Here is a 21,592-nt window from a genome sequence, read left to right as displayed (position 1 = left end):
TCGGTGTCGGGTTTTAGACCGACTGAAAACAAACCGACCCGACCGAATTTGAATAATATATATTTCTCATTTATGTTTATTAGTTGTTTATTACTTTATTTCCTATTCGTCTATATATATGCTTAAGATAGACCTTACCGCAGAGAATCCTATGGGTAAATAAAACCTAAAAACATGGAACCCTAGCTCTCATTTGCGACAGCCTCTCTCAACACAGCCTCTCTAGGCTTCTCCGGGTTTCAGCTCAGTTCTTTGGTGAGTTTTCGAAAACAAATCTCTTTTCTATAATACTTCTCTCTTTAGTGTGATGCACTCACGCCACTCCCTCTCTCTCTCTCTTTCAAATCTGAAGCCCCAGAAGCCCTTGATTCAGCTACTCTGTGGAGAAATACCACCACATGTGAGATCTCTGCTGCACTACTCTATTCTAATTTTTGAAGATCTGTTGTTCTTGTACGCATGTGGGTTTTATCTCTGTTATTTGTATACTGCATTAGCTTGTGATTTTGTATACTGGATTATCTCTGTGATTTTGTATACTGGATTAGCTTTGTTGTTCGTGTTGACTCCATGTGTAATACCCCGAAAAATCTAAATTATTTTTCCGAGGACATTTTAGAAATGATTTCGTGGTCATGGGAGAAAGTATGAAGCTTGGAGGAGTGGTGAAATTGGTTCGAACAATTTTTATTCGAAAACTGAACGTTTTAGGGGAGGTCAAAGGAGTTGACTTTTTATACGTTCATAATTGGGGAAAACTTCCTTCATGAAAGTTGTAGAGCTCGTCGATACGATCTCGTGCATATGTGGTATGCAAAAATCAGAGTTCGTATGAATTAGTTATGATTTTTTTGAAAACGTTTCCAGTTTAGTATAAAGCTGCCATTTTTGGAAATTACCAAAAATAATTTCAGTTCCATTTCTGGAAACCGAACTCTCTCTCTCTCTTGCGCGCGTCCGAGCCCAGAAAAAACAGAGCAAAGCTCTCCGGCCGAGTTCTCCCTCCTCCGGCCACCAATCGACACCAGACCACCTCCCTTGCCTTCGCCTCGACGCCGCCTACCTGCTAGACGTGATCACTTCCACCGGAACGGCCTCAAATCCGGCAGTCGGAGCCGCAAACTTTGAAACAAAAATCGGTCAACGCCGGTTTTCTCCTAGCTCCGGCCACCAAAACTCACGATCCTTAGCTCCCTGAACTCGCCTCAACCTTCTGATCATCATTCTAGAAGGATCGCACCTGGAGTGATCGGATTCACGTTCGTCGGAGCTCGCCGGATTCTGGAAATTTTCCACCACCACCGAAGCTTTTGATAGGTATATCTCGAGTTGTAGTGCATCGTTTTGAGTGATTCTTGAACTGGTAAACTCACCTTGAGTTTCTTAACAACTCTCTAGAAGGAATCGAAGCCTGAAATTGAAGTTTTGACGTCGAAATCAAGCCTTGCCGGATTCTGCAAAATTCTGGAATTTTTCCGACCACCGAAGCTTTCGATCGGTATATCTCGAGCTACAGACCATATTTTTCTGTGATTCTTGAACCAGTGAGTTCTTCTTGAGTTTCTTAACAACTCTTCAGAAGGAATCGAAGCCTTAAATTGACGTTTTTACGTCGAATTGGAGCTCGCCGTTTTCTGCAGTTTCTCACCGGTTTCTGGAAAATTCCGGCCACCTTCATACTGTTCAAGGTAATTTTCGACCCCTTCCGGTCATTTTCAGACTTCGTGCTAGTTATGAAAGTTGTCAAGCATGATGAGAGGAAGAAGAGCAGCCCGGCCCCGACACCATTGGTGGTGGTCGGCGGCGGCTCTGCCACTAACTCCGGCGGCCCTTTCCGGCCACCTCCGGGGATCAAAAATATGGTTTCTGTACATTTTCAGATTCTATATTTCAATACGATCATTTCGATATATTATACACAATTTTTGGATATCGTATGATTAAGTTATGAATTTTTAAGTTTAGATCGATTTCGATCGTTAGATTTGTGATCTGTGAAGTTAGTACCGTCAGATGGACTTGTAGTTTTGATATGATGATCTTATGACAGTCCCAGTGGCTTTGTGTAGTCATGGGCGAAGATCCGACCGTTGGATCTTCGTATAAATGCAAAACAGTGATTAGGAAGGCGATCCGTGAGGATCCGACCGTTGGATCATCATTTAATTTCAATCCGACCGTTGGATTGTCGTTTGATTATGTTTTTGAGTTATTTGCTAAGTTAAGGTCATGTTTGATTAGGTGATCGACGGTTTGATTTGGCGGACGATTCGTGAAATTGTATTTTGAGCTGTTAAGAAGACGCAGCGGGAATTTAGAGGTGAGTAAACCTCACGTGGTTCATATTACGAACCGAATAAATTTAATTACCTTATTTTGTCGTAATTGCGTGAAAATATTTATGGAATAAATATTTGTTTTAAAATCATATGGACTTGATCAACTACGGTCCATGGGTAAGTAAAATGATTTTTACTATACAAATGAATTTCTCGGTTTTATTGCATGTGAACTATAGTTGGTATTAGTGATTATCCCTGAGCGGATAATTACGTATATATATATTTACGTGATTATATATGAATGGTGTGACATTGAAGAGTGTGGAATTGGGATGATTAAATTATTATGAATTGACATGTGACTTACCATATTTATATGTGATGAACATGATTGATGAGTTCTTGTTAATATTCATGATTTACATTGGAGGATGTATAGAGTTAGAGAATGTAGGGTTCTGAGGATGAGGTGTCCGAAGTTCGACGGTTAAGGATAACCGGAGTGTTTGTGTGCTGAGGACGGGGATGTCCAAGGTGCGACGGTTTATTATTAACCGAAGTTGTGTGCTGAGGACGGGGATGTCCAAAGCGCGACGGTTTATTATTAACCGAAGTATATGGTGCTGAGGACGGGGATGTCCAAAGCGCGACGGTTATAGTGTTAACCGAAGTATTTTTGCCGTTGCTTGACCCTAGGCCAAGGTGTCAGAGGTAACGAGGCAGTTAGAGCTCTAACGTGTTATGGGATGGGACCAAAGTGGTGATAGTGTTGTGTGATAGGACCAAAGTGGTGATATTGAATTGGTTGACGTTTGCGTCGTGGATGTTGAGATTGTTGGTTGTGTTGTTGAGTTATAAGAATTGTAATTTAAAATCAACAGTTCTTTCTTGTTTACTCATACTGGCTGTAAAAAGCTTACCGGGTTTTGTGTTGTTGCAACTCCCGGTACACTATTCAAATTGTGTAGCGGGAAATCCTACAGGTCAGGTGAACCAGGACGGTGATCGGGCTGCTTAGAGTAGTGTTATGTGAATTACAGCATTATATTGTGAGGTTTGTTATGCTCATTTAGAGCTTTACGATTTTACTTTGTAAGAGTGAATTGTAATAATTAACTCGAGGTTTTCGAGTTTTGTGTTGAGTGGCGAGTGGTGTGTTTGTTTCTGAGAAAAAAAAAATTCAGAACGTTATTTGTATTAATTGTTTATTCATGTTTCGGATTTGAATTTATTATTCAAAATTCGGGGCGTGACACCATGTTGACCTGAATGTGTGGGTTTGATTGTTTGTTGTGCTTTGACTTGGTACTAGTTGTAGTTAACTAGTTATTGAACTTTTTGTGTAGTTTGGTTGATCTTGAGTGATATGTGCTTGGATCGTTTGTTTACCAAATGCAGTTCGGGAGCCTCTGTAGTTTTTATACTTCGATTAAAATTTCTGGGTTTCGACTATCAATTTCTAACTTGGTTTGTTTGAGCTGGTTCAGATGATGGAAGGGAATTCAAACACTGTGACACCTACTCCCACAAGCATAGAGGCTGCATCAAGCATAGGGACTTCAGTACCCTCATTCCCTGCTTCGGAAATAAGCCCTACTGCTGTTGCTGCGATTGTTTCGGTTCCACCTGGTCCTGTTGCCATTGTCTCAGGTCAACCCACCGACTCTACTGCTGGTACTGATGCTCCTGGACTGGAATCAACATCGAAGAGGAAGAACAAGTCCGTCGCTTGGGAGCATTTCACAAAGATGAAGAATCCAAATGGGACTCCGATGGCCAAACCCCGAGCGAAGTGCAACTATTGCCCCCAGACTCATGCCTGCCACTCCAAGTCTAATGGGACATCAAGCATGAAAACCCATATGCTTTATCAGTGCAAGAAGTGTCTGTTGTACATACCTGCCAAGAAACAGAGGTGCTTGACTTTTGATAGCATTGAAAATGGGGGTAATGTTGTGGTTGTTCAGTATGATCCGGATAGGTCTAGGCTTTTGCTTGCTAAGATGATTATTAGAGATGAATTGCCTTTTAGTCATGTTGAGGGGGAGGGTTTTAAGGAATTCATGCGGGTAACAGTACCTAAGATTCATTTGCCTTCTCGTAGAACCATTGCTAGGGATATATGGGATTTGTATCAAAATGAAAAAACTGCTCTTAAAAATATGAGTTAATTACTGTTTACTCCCTATACTTATAAGGTTTCGTCGTTTCAGTCCCTGACCTTCGAATTTCACCTAAAAAATCCCTAAACTCTCAATTTCCTCCCAATTGGTCCCTGCCGTCAACTTTCCGTCAAAGACCCTGTTATTTTGCTGACGTGGCATTAATTTTACGCTAAAATGTCTATTATACCCTTATTTACTCTTTTTTTTAATTTTTTTTTCTTTTCTCTCCTTTTTTTTTTGTCTTTTTCTTTTTACCTTTTTTTCTTTTTCTTTTTACCTCTTCCTTCTTTTACTTTTTTTTTTTTAAATTTTCTCTCTCTCTCTCTCTCTCTCTCTCTCTCTTTTTTTCTTTCTTTTACTTTTTACCTTTTCTTCGTCCAACTCTCTCTCCTCCTTCTACACCTGCGACCGACTCCGGCTTCCGCTTCTACACCTGCGACCCCATCGATCCACGACTTGAGGCTGAGGGGCTGCTCCGACCCTGAATCAGCGTAGGACGGCCCAGATTCATGAGTCCCGATCCAGAACTCGGCTTAGGGCTTGACCGGGTCGATGTCCGACTCGGAATTGAGAGCGAAGAGCCTGGCGACCTTGGAATTGTGGCCGAGAATGCCCCAGTCGTAATTCTTGACGGAGCAGCGGAGCCGGATGGGCCTTCGCTTCTTCTTCATGGTGTTCTGCCACAGCTCCATTAGCTACCTCATTTCGATGCAGATGAAGGGCGATGAATAAATAATGATTTCCCCGAATTGCAGGAGGAGAGAGAGGGATTGAGGGGAGGAAAATGGGATTCTGTCGGTGGCGAAATGCGAAGGGTGAAGCTGACAAGAGCCGATGGTCAAAAGTGTCAACGTCGCTCCGGTGGGGTCTTTGGCTCTTTGCTGGGTATATATTTTGCCCCGAATGTTTGTTTTGTTTTGGTTTCATTATTCAATCTGGGTTGAATATCCATTCTTTAGGTTATTGATGGGTCCTGTCTCTTGAATATCCATTCCTAATGTTCTGCTACTCTTTTGGACTGTCGGCGGCCATAGTCACTTGAACCTCATTCAGTTCTGCAAGGAGTAGCTCTGCTGCTCTTTTGGATTTTCTAGTCTCTTGCTCAGAAGAAGCTACATCTGCGCGCAAATCAAAGCACATTTTCCCCGTCTTAATCTTTGAAGTTCTGTTCATACTCTGCAATTTTAACTTGCCCCATCTTAATATCTGAAATTGGGCAAATGGTTTTTTGTGGGATTTGAATTTTGGGGAAAAAAATTGGATGGAGAGTGCATCGAAGGTCTAGGCTGAAATCTGGGTGAAGAATCAAGCCCAGAAGAATAGGGATTCATGAATCCAATGAATTGGGAATTTTGGGTTCGTGTAATTGTACCTAAGATGCTGTAGTTCTCGTTGTTTCTGTTGTTAATCGGCCTTCGATGGAATCATGGAAATCGAAGACCTGAATTATAGAGGAAAGCCTGTAAGGGATGAGGGCAATGGGTCTTCTTGTTGTTGTTGTTTAAGGGATGATGAGGATGGTGATGAGAGGGCGAGCGTACGGAAGCTTAGAGATATAGATGGAGTAATGTATGTGAATCTTGATTTGGAATGAAGTTGTTGTAACATCCCGTATCTTAATTCACCGGTTTACTAGTCATTTGGACAGTAAACGACAATTCGATTTACTTTTACTCTTTTTCGGTAACTTTAGTGGCCCTAAAAGTTGACTTTTTGATCGGGTCAAAATTTGAGAAAACTTCCTTCGTGAAAGTTGTAGAGGACGTTAAACCGAGCGCGTGCATATGTGGTTCGTAAAAATCGGAGTTCGTATGCGAAAGTTATAAGCGAAAGATTAAAGTTACTGTTCATAGTTACTGTTCAGGGTAAATTTCTATAAATAGCCAATTTACTGTGGTAAGTTTCCATTTTGGAAACTTACCGGCTTTTCTCTCTCCTCTCCCCCGATCCTTTCTCCTCTTCGGCCCGATTTCTTCTCCCTCCGATTTCTTCCTTTTTCGGCCACCCCACGATGGAATCCGGACATCATCAGGCTCGCCTTCTCTCCCTTGACACGCCTGGGGTGGTGTTTTGCGGTGGCTCGACCGGTGGAGCTCGATTTGGAGCCGTGAACTTCACTGTAGCAGATTGGGGTTTTCCGGCGATTCTTCCGATTCCGGCCACGAAATTGACATCGAAGGTTCGGTTTTTGACATAGATCATTTCCCCTAAGGTCTTTCATTTCAATTTGCAGTGTAGAGGTCGAATTAACGATTTGCAATTTCTAGGGTTCTTGGAATTTCTGGAAATTTTTCACCGGCCGAATTGGAGCTCTTCCAGGTAAAATCGGAACTTGTTGTAGTTGAATGAATGGTTGGGTCTGATGAGTAGGTGGTGCTGTCCAAATTTGGTGGCCATTGGAGGTGGTGGCCACCGGCGCGTGAGCCCCACGCGCCGCCACTGTGGGTGGCGCGTGGAGGCGTGTAGGGCAGTGTTTTAATTCCAGTTTTTAGCCCATTAAATTCTATAAATGTTGTAGAGCTTGTTTGTGAAGTTTGGTGATTTTTGGAGAAGCTTGGAATTAATTATGAATTTTTGAAGTTTAGGGTTTCGATTATCGAATTATGAGAATCCGACCGTCGGATATCTCTCGGTTCTGACTTGGAACCTTTAAGATAACGAATTGGTATTAGTGGTAGAATGTGGGTTGAATCCGAGGAGAAGTGGAGATGTAATTATGAGGAATTGATTTTAGGAATCGTATTAATTTGTTGAATAGTTATTCACGGAATATAATTGTGTACAGGGTGACGCACCGAGCGATTGCTCGACGAAGGAACTCGTATGCGTGATCACCTGAATAGTACTGTGAGTGGTAGTCGAGGTTATTAGTTCTCCTCCTCACACAATCTATGTGTGGGTGGCAGTCGAGGGTAGGAAGAGCCTAAGGGGCTCCTTTACCCGTATGGTGATATCTCTTCCCCATATCCTATTATTACTTGACTAGCGGGGCCTAGTCCGATATCTCTTAGCCAGCGGGGCTGGTATGTTTTCACGAGATTTTGAGTTTAAAGAAATGTGTTTTATAAACGTGGCATGCATCGAAGTTTTATAAATCTAAATAAGTGGGAAAGTATTTAAGTTTGCTTCATTTAAATCATCTTAATTATTTATTTTTGTCCACTCACACTAACGTGTTTTCAATACTTTCCCCTGGGCCATTCGGTTTCAAATGCCCAGTTTGCAGGCGAAATTAGTTGAGGTCGGGCGTACATGGAGTCAAGGCATAGTCAACAGCATTGCTTCCGCGTACTCATTCTATTTCTGTTTCTTTGTTACCTAGGGGATTAGTATTGCTCTGATAATCTATGAGATTAATATTGTTTTTAGGTTGAGACTGATATTTGTGAAATGGGAGTTGTGATTTGGGGAGCAGATGGCTCCAGGAGAATAAAGATGGATGATTTAGAAGTGTAAATGTTTTCCTACAGGTTTTGGGTAGCCTACTTTTAGGGGAAGTTCCGCCAAATTTTTGGTAGAATTTCTTCTAAAGTGGGCCCCGCAGGGCCACTTCGGATTTCGGGGTGAAATCCGGGGCGGGTCCTGTCAGTTGGTATCAGAGCATTAGGTTGTCTGATTCTGTAGACCATTTTCTATCTTGTCACCTTATATGCTTGATGTTACACAGTACCTCCCGAGTGATGGCCCGACTGCAGCGGTTCCCCATCGTTTACTCTTCGGTGCTGATGTATTCATTAAGTGTGTAAGGTGTATGTCTAGATGGTGTTCCTTTAGGTGCTATGCCTCTTGTACGCCGACCTCCTAGGATTGTCGTTGCGTAGCGGAGTGTTCGCATGTTTTGCACGTTTCCCTGCTGATGGTAGAGTAAGACTACTCTACAGATTTGAGTTGTGCTATGAAATACGATTCGAGGAAATGTTGTGAGTATCTCTTCCTCGATGCCAACAAGTTTGTTGGGGCATGGTTTGAGGTGCGAGACCGGAATTTGATTTTGTGCCTGAATGTTAGAGATGAGCGTCCATTGTTTTGGGTTGTCTCTGAGTATTATAATTGATTCAGAATCAAGATTGTTGTTGGAATTGAATTAGTAATAATGATGGTTATGACTTTGAATCGAGTTTGGGGATTGTGTTACTTGAGACAATCGGTCTTGTAAGTGGCATGTGGAACATTACTAGAATTCGATGGAGATTCTTTGTGAATCTTAGAGTCGGAAACTATTTGTAGAGGAATCCAGATTGCAATGATCTCTACTGGGCACCTTATGTCGGCGTCAAGTACGCATCACTCTCCGTTAGACAATAGAGAAATTTAAATAAATACTATGGGTTGTTATGGCTAGAGGCTTCGTTTTCAAGTGATTTTGGTCACTGATGTTGGCAAGTGAGAAGTGACGACAGTAATTGAGAGATATAAGTAGGATGAGATTTTTAGAAATTGTCATTTTGAGTCATACCCTAACCAGGGTGTATGGGTATAGCTTTGCTCGGAATAAAAGAATTGATTTCAGATACCACAACTTATAGTTTTGTCTTCCTGAGTCTTGGATGATAACGAGTAGGGAGATTAACAAGAGTGGGCTTTTGCAGTTGATATGTACTTGAAGTTCGAGAATCGGAAGAATGCTTAAGGTTTTATAATAGAGTTGCGACTTTGGTTGGTAAATAATTTGGAGAGTTGGAATCAACTCTTCGTATGTGATATTATGCAAATTGGTGTCCTTGGTTATCCGCTTTTGAGTGAAACAGTTACACATAAGATTGGGGAATAGCGGTAATGACTTTGTTGGGTGTTCATAGAAGTTCGAACGGAATTACTATGTGATACGGAATCTGATTCGAGTTTTGGAATCACGGAGCCTTGAAGGTTGAATTGTGATAGGCTCTTGGTGGAAGTTTTGCTTGACAAATGGGTTGTGATATGATATTAGTGGTTGGTGGAATAATTTTAAGGAAATAAGTTTTCAGTTGGCTCCGGAAATATTTTAAGTCAAGGCTTGACCAGGGACTCTTGTTATTTTGGGTGGAAGGTATTGTAGCCTGTTTTTAAGTGACGTACTTCAGTAATGATTACTTTGAGGAAATTGGATCATTATTGTGGTGGGACCACGTTCGGATCCGGATATTGCTTGGTGTGATACAAAATGTTGGACGGGTGTCCTTTGATTTATTTTAAGGGTTGTCCAGGAAAGACCTTGTGAATTGTGTTAGCTACCTCGGGGAATTAGTTATTGCTTGAATTGAATACATGTAATGGACTTTTTTAGAGAAATTGAGCGAGTTTTACCACCATGGTGACCCTTAATTGGAAATGTATAGGAAGTTGTTGGTACGAGTGAATCCGGTCACCACTTGTCTGACGGTAAGATGACTTGAACAGGAAGTAGGAGTTGAGTTGGTATAAATTGATTGAACTTATGTTCTAGCAAGGTTTCAACAGATAGTTAAGTACTAATTGTTGAGCTACTATGGTTAAGTTATGTTATTGGATTAAATCTTAGTGAGAAGATTTGGAAGAGTTTTGGGTACAAGTTTGGTTAGCACAGGAAAGTCATAGAGATTCTTGTTGTAGCTGAAATCTTATAAGTCAAGTGGCGATCGAGGAGCGGATTTGTGGCTATTTTATCCTCTTTTAGAAATGGATAATAGACGTTTATTAGTATTGGCCTTAAGTTAAATAAGAAGAGTTGGCTATATTCTAGTATTTACAAGTTCAACGTTGTTTGACATGACTGATTCCTAGTGATTCTTGTAACATCAGATAGTGAACTTTTTCGATATCTTATTTTTCTTGTCTTAGGAGGTAGACTGTTTCCGTGGTACGCAAAGTGTTATTTGTTTAATTAATTGACTTTGAGCTTTTCTATTTGGGCTCTTATTCGACTTTCTTTCCAGGTTGTTTTGAGTAAAAGAGTAGTTGCAAATTTTTGCTTAGCAGTGGCTAAGAGTTTTCGGTAATGCTTGAGGGCATATCTATATTTTTAGGACTGTTGAGCCAACGGGGGATGCTGTGAATTTTGTTGGGATTGCTGTCACTGGCCAGATTCCAGCTGGAGGATTTGGTACATACGGGATTTGGAACATATCCTTGTTGTCATACTTGTAGTAGAATTGTCATGAAGTGACGTCGGACAGTTGGTTGGAGATGTTCTGCATGGGGCTAGTGAAGCAGTATAAGAGAGAGTTTTCCTAGCTAACTATGGAAGCTATTTTATTTGAGTTTGATCAGAATTTCAGTCAAGTATTGTTTTCAGTGGTGAGAATTACATTGGCATATGAATTAGAATTATCGTTGTGGCATTAGAGGCCAGGGAGAACGACATGGATTCAACTAGATTTTAGACCTATGACTATTAAAGAAGTGTAGCCTCAGCTAAGAACAGCTTTAGTGTGATGCATCTCTTCTTGGATTTGAGTCTTTGGCCTGGAATAGAGTGAGTAGTTACGGATCTTTCTCTGCACCAGGTTTCGAAAGACGTAGTACATGTTGTGAGTAGTTTTGATTGGAGACGTTGGTAATTAGTAGATTCATTGGAACGCATTTGATTTAGAAGAGTTTTCCACCACATTATATTTATAAGAAGTTTTCAAGGGACAACGCAAGATAGCTAGGTTGAGATGCTAGTGTGGCCAGCAGGGTGGCTATTAAATGAGTTTTTTTTCTTGTGACTGGGAATGTCATTTCAAGGCGTGATCAATGTTCCAGTCAGTTATTTGAGTAGCGCAGAGAAAGTGTAGTGACCCTCTTAACTTACATGATTAAGAACTTATAGGTTTGTTCGGAGCTACCCTTTGTTATACTTGACAATTGTGGAACCTTTATGTGAATGATATTTGATTAACAATCTGTGCACTAACAGACAAAAAGAAAGTGTTGTTTTGTGGTAACTAAGGAAATTACTTGTTTTGGACTTGTTGGGTAACAGTAACCATCTTGTGGTGTGTTAGTAGCGGTTGGGTTACCCCATGAATGCACGCACGGAGACAAAATGTTTTAAGTATGGATTAATATATATATATTATCGCAATGTTGTTGGTGAACAGGGTGGATCTTCAACGTGCGACTTATATGAAAAGGTTATGGATACTTCTATTCCAACCGAATGACTTGTGATATCAATACCTTGTGCTATCTGAGCTATAAACATGTTGTGATGTGCTTGGGTAGTTGGGATTGTCAGAGACTATATAGATTGTCAAAATGGTGACGTCTGAGCTAACCATTGAAATGAATTTTTTCTTTTACACCGGAATTCATGTGCTTGCAAGTTTATGGTGCAACATGGTTCAACAAGTCAAGTGATTTGACTTTTGACGTTGATGATTTCGGATTATGAGCATGTTTTCATTGCTTTTGTAGTGGGGATCATCAGAGTTTTGTTGGTTGTTGACTTGATGTTGCGAGAAGGAAAGTTTAATCTGAGGAAAAGTTGATAAGTTTTGAGATTATGGTATTTTGAATCAAATGGTGAAATGGTGAAATTTTGAGATTATGGTCATTTCTCTTCTAACCGGCATGAAATTTCGAGGGCGAAATTTTTATAAGGAGGGGAGAATGTAACATCCCGTATCTTAATTCACCGGTTTACTAGTCATTTGGACAGTAAACGACAATTCGATTTACTTTTACTCTTTTTCGGTAACTTTAGTGGCCCTAAAAGTTGACTTTTTGATCGGGTCAAAATTTGAGAAAACTTCCTTCGTGAAAGTTGTAGAGGACGTTAAACCGAGCGCGTGCATATGTGGTTCGTAAAAATCGGAGTTCGTATGCGAAAGTTATAAGCGAAAGATTAAAGTTACTGTTCATAGTTACTGTTCAGGGTAAATTTCTATAAATAGCCAATTTACTGTGGTAAGTTTCCATTTTGGAAACTTACCGGCTTTTCTCTCTCCTCTCCCCCGATCCTTTCTCCTCTTCGGCCCGATTTCTTCTCCCTCCGATTTCTTCCTTTTTCGGCCACCCCACGATGGAATCCGGACATCATCAGGCTCGCCTTCTCTCCCTTGACACGCCTGGGGTGGTGTTTTGCGGTGGCTCGACCGGTGGAGCTCGATTTGGAGCCGTGAACTTCACTGTAGCAGATTGGGGTTTTCCGGCGATTCTTCCGATTCCGGCCACGAAATTGACATCGAAGGTTCGGTTTTTGACATAGATCATTTCCCCTAAGGTCTTTCATTTCAATTTGCAGTGTAGAGGTCGAATTAACGATTTGCAATTTCTAGGGTTCTTGGAATTTCTGGAAATTTTTCACCGGCCGAATTGGAGCTCTTCCAGGTAAAATCGGAACTTGTTGTAGTTGAATGAATGGTTGGGTCTGATGAGTAGGTGGTGCTGTCCAAATTTGGTGGCCATTGGAGGTGGTGGCCACCGGCGCGTGAGCCCCACGCGCCGCCACTGTGGGTGGCGCGTGGAGGCGTGTAGGGCAGTGTTTTAATTCCAGTTTTTAGCCCATTAAATTCTATAAATGTTGTAGAGCTTGTTTGTGAAGTTTGGTGATTTTTGGAGAAGCTTGGAATTAATTATGAATTTTTGAAGTTTAGGGTTTCGATTATCGAATTATGAGAATCCGACCGTCGGATATCTCTCGGTTCTGACTTGGAACCTTTAAGATAACGAATTGGTATTAGTGGTAGAATGTGGGTTGAATCCGAGGAGAAGTGGAGATGTAATTATGAGGAATTGATTTTAGGAATCGTATTAATTTGTTGAATAGTTATTCACGGAATATAATTGTGTACAGGGTGACGCACCGAGCGATTGCTCGACGAAGGAACTCGTATGCGTGATCACCTGAATAGTACTGTGAGTGGTAGTCGAGGTTATTAGTTCTCCTCCTCACACAATCTATGTGTGGGTGGCAGTCGAGGGTAGGAAGAGCCTAAGGGGCTCCTTTACCCGTATGGTGATATCTCTTCCCCATATCCTATTATTACTTGACTAGCAGGGCCTAGTCCGATATCTCTTAGCCAGCGGGGCTGGTATGTTTTCACGAGATTTTGAGTTTAAAGAAATGTGTTTTATAAACGTGGCATGCATCGAAGTTTTATAAATCTAAATAAGTGGGAAAGTATTTAAGTTTGCTTCATTTAAATCATCTTAATTATTTATTTTTGTCCACTCACACTAACGTGTTTTCAATACTTTCCCCTGGGCCATTCGGTTTCAAATGCCCAGTTTGCAGGCGAAATTAGTTGAGGTCGGGCGTACATGGAGTCAAGGCATAGTCAACAGCATTGCTTCCGCGTACTCATTCTATTTCTGTTTCTTTGTTACCTAGGGGATTAGTATTGCTCTGATAATCTATGAGATTAATATTGTTTTTAGGTTGAGACTGATATTTGTGAAATGGGAGTTGTGATTTGGGGAGCAGATGGCTCCAGGAGAATAAAGATGGATGATTTAGAAGTGTAAATGTTTTCCTACAGGTTTTGGGTAGCCTACTTTTAGGGGAAGTTCCGCCAAATTTTTGGTAGAATTTCTTCTAAAGTGGGCCCCGCAGGGCCACTTCGGATTTCGGGGTGAAATCCGGGGCGGGTCCTGTCAGTTGGTATCAGAGCATTAGGTTGTCTGATTCTGTAGACCATTTTCTATCTTGTCACCTTATATGCTTGATGTTACACAGTACCTCCCGAGTGATGGCCCGACTGCAGCGGTTCCCCATCGTTTACTCTTCGGTGCTGATGTATTCATTAAGTGTGTAAGGTGTATGTCTAGATGGTGTTCCTTTAGGTGCTATGCCTCTTGTACGCCGACCTCCTAGGATTGTCGTTGCGTAGCGGAGTGTTCGCATGTTTTGCACGTTTCCCTGCTGATGGTAGAGTAAGACTACTCTACAGATTTGAGTTGTGCTATGAAATACGATTCGAGGAAATGTTGTGAGTATCTCTTCCTCGATGCCAACAAGTTTGTTGGGGCATGGTTTGAGGTGCGAGACCGGAATTTGATTTTGTGCCTGAATGTTAGAGATGAGCGTCCATTGTTTTGGGTTGTCTCTGAGTATTATAATTGATTCAGAATCAAGATTGTTGTTGGAATTGAATTAGTAATAATGATGGTTATGACTTTGAATCGAGTTTGGGGATTGTGTTACTTGAGACAATCGGTCTTGTAAGTGGCATGTGGAACATTACTAGAATTCGATGGAGATTCTTTGTGAATCTTAGAGTCGGAAACTATTTGTAGAGGAATCCAGATTGCAATGATCTCTACTGGGCACCTTATGTCGGCGTCAAGTACGCATCACTCTCCGTTAGACAATAGAGAAATTTAAATAAATACTATGGGTTGTTATGGCTAGAGGCTTCGTTTTCAAGTGATTTTGGTCACTGATGTTGGCAAGTGAGAAGTGACGACAGTAATTGAGAGATATAAGTAGGATGAGATTTTTAGAAATTGTCATTTTGAGTCATACCCTAACCAGGGTGTATGGGTATAGCTTTGCTCGGAATAAAAGAATTGATTTCAGATACCACAACTTATAGTTTTGTCTTCCTGAGTCTTGGATGATAACGAGTAGGGAGATTAACAAGAGTGGGCTTTTGCAGTTGATATGTACTTGAAGTTCGAGAATCGGAAGAATGCTTAAGGTTTTATAATAGAGTTGCGACTTTGGTTGGTAAATAATTTGGAGAGTTGGAATCAACTCTTCGTATGTGATATTATGCAAATTGGTGTCCTTGGTTATCCGCTTTTGAGTGAAACAGTTACACATAAGATTGGGGAATAGCGGTAATGACTTTGTTGGGTGTTCATAGAAGTTCGAACGGAATTACTATGTGATACGGAATCTGATTCGAGTTTTGGAATCACGGAGCCTTGAAGGTTGAATTGTGATAGGCTCTTGGTGGAAGTTTTGCTTGACAAATGGGTTGTGATATGATATTAGTGGTTGGTGGAATAATTTTAAGGAAATAAGTTTTCAGTTGGCTCCGGAAATATTTTAAGTCAAGGCTTGACCAGGGACTCTTGTTATTTTGGGTGGAAGGTATTGTAGCCTGTTTTTAAGTGACGTACTTCAGTAATGATTACTTTGAGGAAATTGGATCATTATTGTGGTGGGACCACGTTCGGATCCGGATATTGCTTGGTGTGATACAAAATGTTGGACGGGTGTCCTTTGATTTATTTTAAGGGTTGTCCAGGAAAGACCTTGTGAATTGTGTTAGCTACCTCGGGGAATTAGTTATTGCTTGAATTGAATACATGTAATGGACTTTTTTAGAGAAATTGAGCGAGTTTTACCACCATGGTGACCCTTAATTGGAAATGTATAGGAAGTTGTTGGTACGAGTGAATCCGGTCACCACTTGTCTGACGGTAAGATGACTTGAACAGGAAGTAGGAGTTGAGTTGGTATAAATTGATTGAACTTATGTTCTAGCAAGGTTTCAACAGATAGTTAAGTACTAATTGTTGAGCTACTATGGTTAAGTTATGTTATTGGATTAAATCTTAGTGAGAAGATTTGGAAGAGTTTTGGGTACAAGTTTGGTTAGCACAGGAAAGTCATAGAGATTCTTGTTGTAGCTGAAATCTTATAAGTCAAGTGGCGATCGAGGAGCGGATTTGTGGCTATTTTATCCTCTTTTAGAAATGGATAATAGACGTTTATTAGTATTGGCCTTAAGTTAAATAAGAAGAGTTGGCTATATTCTAGTATTTACAAGTTCAACGTTGTTTGACATGACTGATTCCTAGTGATTCTTGTAACATCAGATAGTGAACTTTTTCGATATCTTATTTTTCTTGTCTTAGGAGGTAGACTGTTTCCGTGGTACGCAAAGTGTTATTTGTTTAATTAATTGACTTTGAGCTTTTCTATTTGGGCTCTTATTCGACTTTCTTTCCAGGTTGTTTTGAGTAAAAGAGTAGTTGCAAATTTTTGCTTAGCAGTGGCTAAGAGTTTTCGGTAATGCTTGAGGGCATATCTATATTTTTAGGACTGTTGAGCCAACGGGGGATGCTGTGAATTTTGTTGGGATTGCTGTCACTGGCCAGATTCCAGCTGGAGGATTTGGTACATACGGGATTTGGAACATATCCTTGTTGTCATACTTGTAGTAGAATTGTCATGAAGTGACGTCGGACAGTTGGTTGGAGATGTTCTGCATGGGGCTAGTGAAGCAGTATAAGAGAGAGTTTTCCTAGCTAACTATGGAAGCTATTTTATTTGAGTTTGATCAGAATTTCAGTCAAGTATTGTTTTCAGTGGTGAGAATTACATTGGCATATGAATTAGAATTATCGTTGTGGCATTAGAGGCCAGGGAGAACGACATGGATTCAACTAGATTTTAGACCTATGACTATTAAAGAAGTGTAGCCTCAGCTAAGAACAGCTTTAGTGTGATGCATCTCTTCTTGGATTTGAGTCTTTGGCCTGGAATAGAGTGAGTAGTTACGGATCTTTCTCTGCACCAGGTTTCGAAAGACGTAGTACATGTTGTGAGTAGTTTTGATTGGAGACGTTGGTAATTAGTAGATTCATTGGAACGCATTTGATTTAGAAGAGTTTTCCACCACATTATATTTATAAGAAGTTTTCAAGGGACAACGCAAGATAGCTAGGTTGAGATGCTAGTGTGGCCAGCAGGGTGGCTATTAAATGAGTTTTTTTTCTTGTGACTGGGAATGTCATTTCAAGGCGTGATCAATGTTCCAGTCAGTTATTTGAGTAGCGCAGAGAAAGTGTAGTGACCCTCTTAACTTACATGATTAAGAACTTATAGGTTTGTTCGGAGCTACCCTTTGTTATACTTGACAATTGTGGAACCTTTATGTGAATGATATTTGATTAACAATCTGTGCACTAACAGACAAAAAGAAAGTGTTGTTTTGTGGTAACTAAGGAAATTACTTGTTTTGGACTTGTTGGGTAACAGTAACCATCTTGTGGTGTGTTAGTAGCGGTTGGGTTACCCCATGAATGCACGCACGGAGACAAAATGTTTTAAGTATGGATTAATATATATATATTATCGCAATGTTGTTGGTGAACAGGGTGGATCTTCAACGTGCGACTTATATGAAAAGGTTATGGATACTTCTATTCCAACCGAATGACTTGTGATATCAATACCTTGTGCTATCTGAGCTATAAACATGTTGTGATGTGCTTGGGTAGTTGGGATTGTCAGAGACTATATAGATTGTCAAAATGGTGACGTCTGAGCTAACCATTGAAATGAATTTTTTCTTTTACACCGGAATTCATGTGCTTGCAAGTTTATGGTGCAACATGGTTCAACAAGTCAAGTGATTTGACTTTTGACGTTGATGATTTCGGATTATGAGCATGTTTTCATTGCTTTTGTAGTGGGGATCATCAGAGTTTTGTTGGTTGTTGACTTGATGTTGCGAGAAGGAAAGTTTAATCTGAGGAAAAGTTGATAAGTTTTGAGATTATGGTATTTTGAATCAAATGGTGAAATGGTGAAATTTTGAGATTATGGTCATTTCTCTTCTAACCGGCATGAAATTTCGAGGGCGAAATTTTTATAAGGAGGGGAGAATGTAACATCCCGTATCTTAATTCACCGGTTTACTAGTCATTTGGACAGTAAACGACAATTCGATTTACTTTTACTCTTTTTCGGTAACTTTAGTGGCCCTAAAAGTTGACTTTTTGATCGGGTCAAAATTTGAGAAAACTTCCTTCGTGAAAGTTGTAGAGGACGTTAAACCGAGCGCGTGCATATGTGGTTCGTAAAAATCGGAGTTCGTATGCGAAAGTTATAAGCGAAAGATTAAAGTTACTGTTCATAGTTACTGTTCAGGGTAAATTTCTATAAATAGCCAATTTACTGTGGTAAGTTTCCATTTTGGAAACTTACCGGCTTTTCTCTCTCCTCTCCCCCGATCCTTTCTCCTCTTCGGCCCGATTTCTTCTCCCTCCGATTTCTTCCTTTTTCGGCCACCCCACGATGGAATCCGGACATCATCAGGCTCGCCTTCTCTCCCTTGACACGCCTGGGGTGGTGTTTTGCGGTGGCTCGACCGGTGGAGCTCGATTTGGAGCCGTGAACTTCACTGTAGCAGATTGGGGTTTTCCGGCGATTCTTCCGATTCCGGCCACGAAATTGACATCGAAGGTTCGGTTTTTGACATAGATCATTTCCCCTAAGGTCTTTCATTTCAATTTGCAGTGTAGAGGTCGAATTAACGATTTGCAATTTCTAGGGTTCTTGGAATTTCTGGAAATTTTTCACCGGCCGAATTGGAGCTCTTCCAGGTAAAATCGGAACTTGTTGTAGTTGAATGAATGGTTGGGTCTGATGAGTAGGTGGTGCTGTCCAAATTTGGTGGCCATTGGAGGTGGTGGCCACCGGCGCGTGAGCCCCACGCGCCGCCACTGTGGGTGGCGCGTGGAGGCGTGTAGGGCAGTGTTTTAATTCCAGTTTTTAGCCCATTAAATTCTATAAATGTTGTAGAGCTTGTTTGTGAAGTTTGGTGATTTTTGGAGAAGCTTGGAATTAATTATGAATTTTTGAAGTTTAGGGTTTCGATTATCGAATTATGAGAATCCGACCGTCGGATATCTCTCGGTTCTGACTTGGAACCTTTAAGATAACGAATTGGTATTAGTGGTAGAATGTGGGTTGAATCCGAGGAGAAGTGGAGATGTAATTATGAGGAATTGATTTTAGGAATCGTATTAATTTGTTGAATAGTTATTCACGGAATATAATTGTGTACAGGGTGACGCACCGAGCGATTGCTCGACGAAGGAACTCGTATGCGTGATCACCTGAATAGTACTGTGAGTGGTAGTCGAGGTTATTAGTTCTCCTCCTCACACAATCTATGTGTGGGTGGCAGTCGAGGGTAGGAAGAGCCTAAGGGGCTCCTTTACCCGTATGGTGATATCTCTTCCCCATATCCTATTATTACTTGACTAGCAGGGCCTAGTCCGATATCTCTTAGCCAGCGGGGCTGGTATGTTTTCACGAGATTTTGAGTTTAAAGAAATGTGTTTTATAAACGTGGCATGCATCGAAGTTTTATAAATCTAAATAAGTGGGAAAGTATTTAAGTTTGCTTCATTTAAATCATCTTAATTATTTATTTTTGTCCACTCACACTAACGTGTTTTCAATACTTTCCCCTGGGCCATTCGGTTTCAAATGCCCAGTTTGCAGGCGAAATTAGTTGAGGTCGGGCGTACATGGAGTCAAGGCATAGTCAACAGCATTGCTTCCGCGTACTCATTCTATTTCTGTTTCTTTGTTACCTAGGGGATTAGTATTGCTCTGATAATCTATGAGATTAATATTGTTTTTAGGTTGAGACTGATATTTGTGAAATGGGAGTTGTGATTTGGGGAGCAGATGGCTCCAGGAGAATAAAGATGGATGATTTAGAAGTGTAAATGTTTTCCTACAGGTTTTGGGTAGCCTACTTTTAGGGGAAGTTCCGCCAAATTTTTGGTAGAATTTCTTCTAAAGTGGGCCCCGCAGGGCCACTTCGGATTTCGGGGTGAAATCCGGGGCGGGTCCTGTCAGTTGCAGACGAACTGGAAGTGATGATGGGTGGGAGGGTAGAAGAAATTGATTAAACAAAATAAAGGTAAATCAAAAGAGAGAATTTTTTTTTTTTTAAAAGTAACTGAGGGTAAAATAGACATTTTGGAGTGTCAGAAATGCCACGTCAGCAATTTAATAGAGATTTTGACGGAAAATTGACGGTAAGGACCTATTGTGTGAAAATTGAGAGTTTAGGGAGTATCTGAGTGAAATTGAAAAGTGAGGGACTGAAACGTCGAGACCCTATAAGTATAGGGAGTAAACAGTATTTAATTCTAAAAATATCTTGGCCACTTATGGACAGCGAGTTTCTCTCACCACCGACACTTGGACTTCAATCCAAAATGTCAATTACATGGTCTTAACTGCTCATTTCATTGATGACCAATGGACTCTCCATAAGAGAATCCTAAGCTTTGCGGTAATTCCTAATCACAAGGGTAAAACCATTGGGAAACTTGTTGAGTCATGTCTTATAGGTTGGGGAATAGAGAAAGTGTTTACAATTGTTGTTGACAATGCTTCTCCAAATCAAGTGGCACTTGATTATATGAGGGAGAAAATAGGGAATTGGAATGTGTTGGTGTTAGATGGTGTGTTTTTGCACATGAGATGTTGTTGCCACATCCTTAACTTAATTGTTAAGGATGGCATGGAGGAGTTGGATTCTAGTATTGATGGGATTAGGAACTGTGTTAAGTATATAAGGTCTTCACCTTCTAGGTTAGAAAGGTTTCGGAAGTGTGCTGCTCAAGAAAAGATCAAGAGCAAGGGTGGGATAGTGTCGTTGGATGTCTGCACTAGGTGGAATTCCACCTATTTCATGCTAGACATTGCTGTGAAGTTTAAGAAAGCATTTATGAGAATGGAAGATAAAGATTCTCAGTTTGAGAGTTACTTCCACGAAAGGGTTGGTGGGAAAAAAAGGGAGGGGCCTCCGAATAGTGCTGATTTGGATAAAGCAGCTAGGTTAGTCAAGTTTCTGAAAATCTTCTATGATGCCACTCTCCAATTCAGTGGTACCAAGTGTGTGACTGCAAATCAGCCTCTATTATGGATGTGTACAATTGTTGCTGAGTTAGACAAGTGTGTGAAAAGTGAAGATCCTCTAATGGTGAGCATAGGAACATCGATGAAGAAAAAATTCGACAAATACTGGAAAAAGTTAGAAGACATGAACAAAATCTTATTGATTGCAGTTGTGTTGGATCCTAGATACAAGATGTTGTATCTGGAGTACTTTTTTCCAAAGCTGCAGTAAGACAGAATTTTGGTGGCTGAGATGGTTGATGAAGTGAAATCCATGTTTCTGCAACTCTTTAATGAGTATGCAAGTTCTGATCCCGAGGCTGCACAAGCAAGTATGGATATCACACTACCTAAAGTTGATTCCAGTAGTTCTGCTCAAGGTGAGGATGATAGCCACGCAGCCAATATCCATGAATTTATGATGCTAAGGCAACAGAAAGATGTGGTGGAGATTAAAAATGAGGTTGATAAGTACCTTTTGGAGGCTGCTGAAGACCCTTCTAATCCTAAGTTCCAAATCTTAAAGTGGTGGAAAGAAAATGCACCTCGATATCCAATCTTGTCGCAAATTGCAAGAGATGTGTTTGCTGTCCCTG

At 40.7% G+C, this 21,592-nt stretch overlaps 1 protein-coding gene across 4 annotated transcripts; it reads left to right on the top strand.

Moving 5' to 3' along the window:
• Positions 1-294: 294 nt before the first annotated feature.
• Positions 295-4,716, top strand: LOC133713787 (zinc finger BED domain-containing protein RICESLEEPER 2-like). Of its 4 annotated transcripts, none has more exons than XM_062139817.1 (4): positions 912-1,317; positions 1,402-1,688; positions 2,242-2,320; positions 3,770-4,716. In XM_062139817.1, exon 4 carries the CDS (start codon positions 3,770-3,772, stop codon positions 4,451-4,453), a length of 684 nt encoding a protein of 227 aa, XP_061995801.1. In that variant the 5' UTR covers positions 912-1,317; positions 1,402-1,688; positions 2,242-2,320; the 3' UTR covers positions 4,454-4,716. The 4 variants fall into 4 exon arrangements, with proteins under 4 accessions (XP_061995797.1, XP_061995801.1, XP_061995800.1 ...); XM_062139815.1 differs by having other exon boundaries at positions 914-1,317; positions 1,399-1,688; XM_062139816.1 differs by having other exon boundaries at positions 912-1,688.
• Positions 4,717-21,592: the final 16,876 nt, after the last annotated feature.

The sequence above is a fragment of the Rosa rugosa genome, chromosome 6 (genome assembly GCF_958449725.1).
Source record: "Rosa rugosa chromosome 6, drRosRugo1.1, whole genome shotgun sequence".
Lineage (NCBI taxonomy): Eukaryota > Viridiplantae > Streptophyta > Magnoliopsida > Rosales > Rosaceae > Rosa > Rosa rugosa.
Note: the sequence above shows the minus strand (reverse complement) of the source record. Positions and strands in the feature narration are given on the sequence as shown.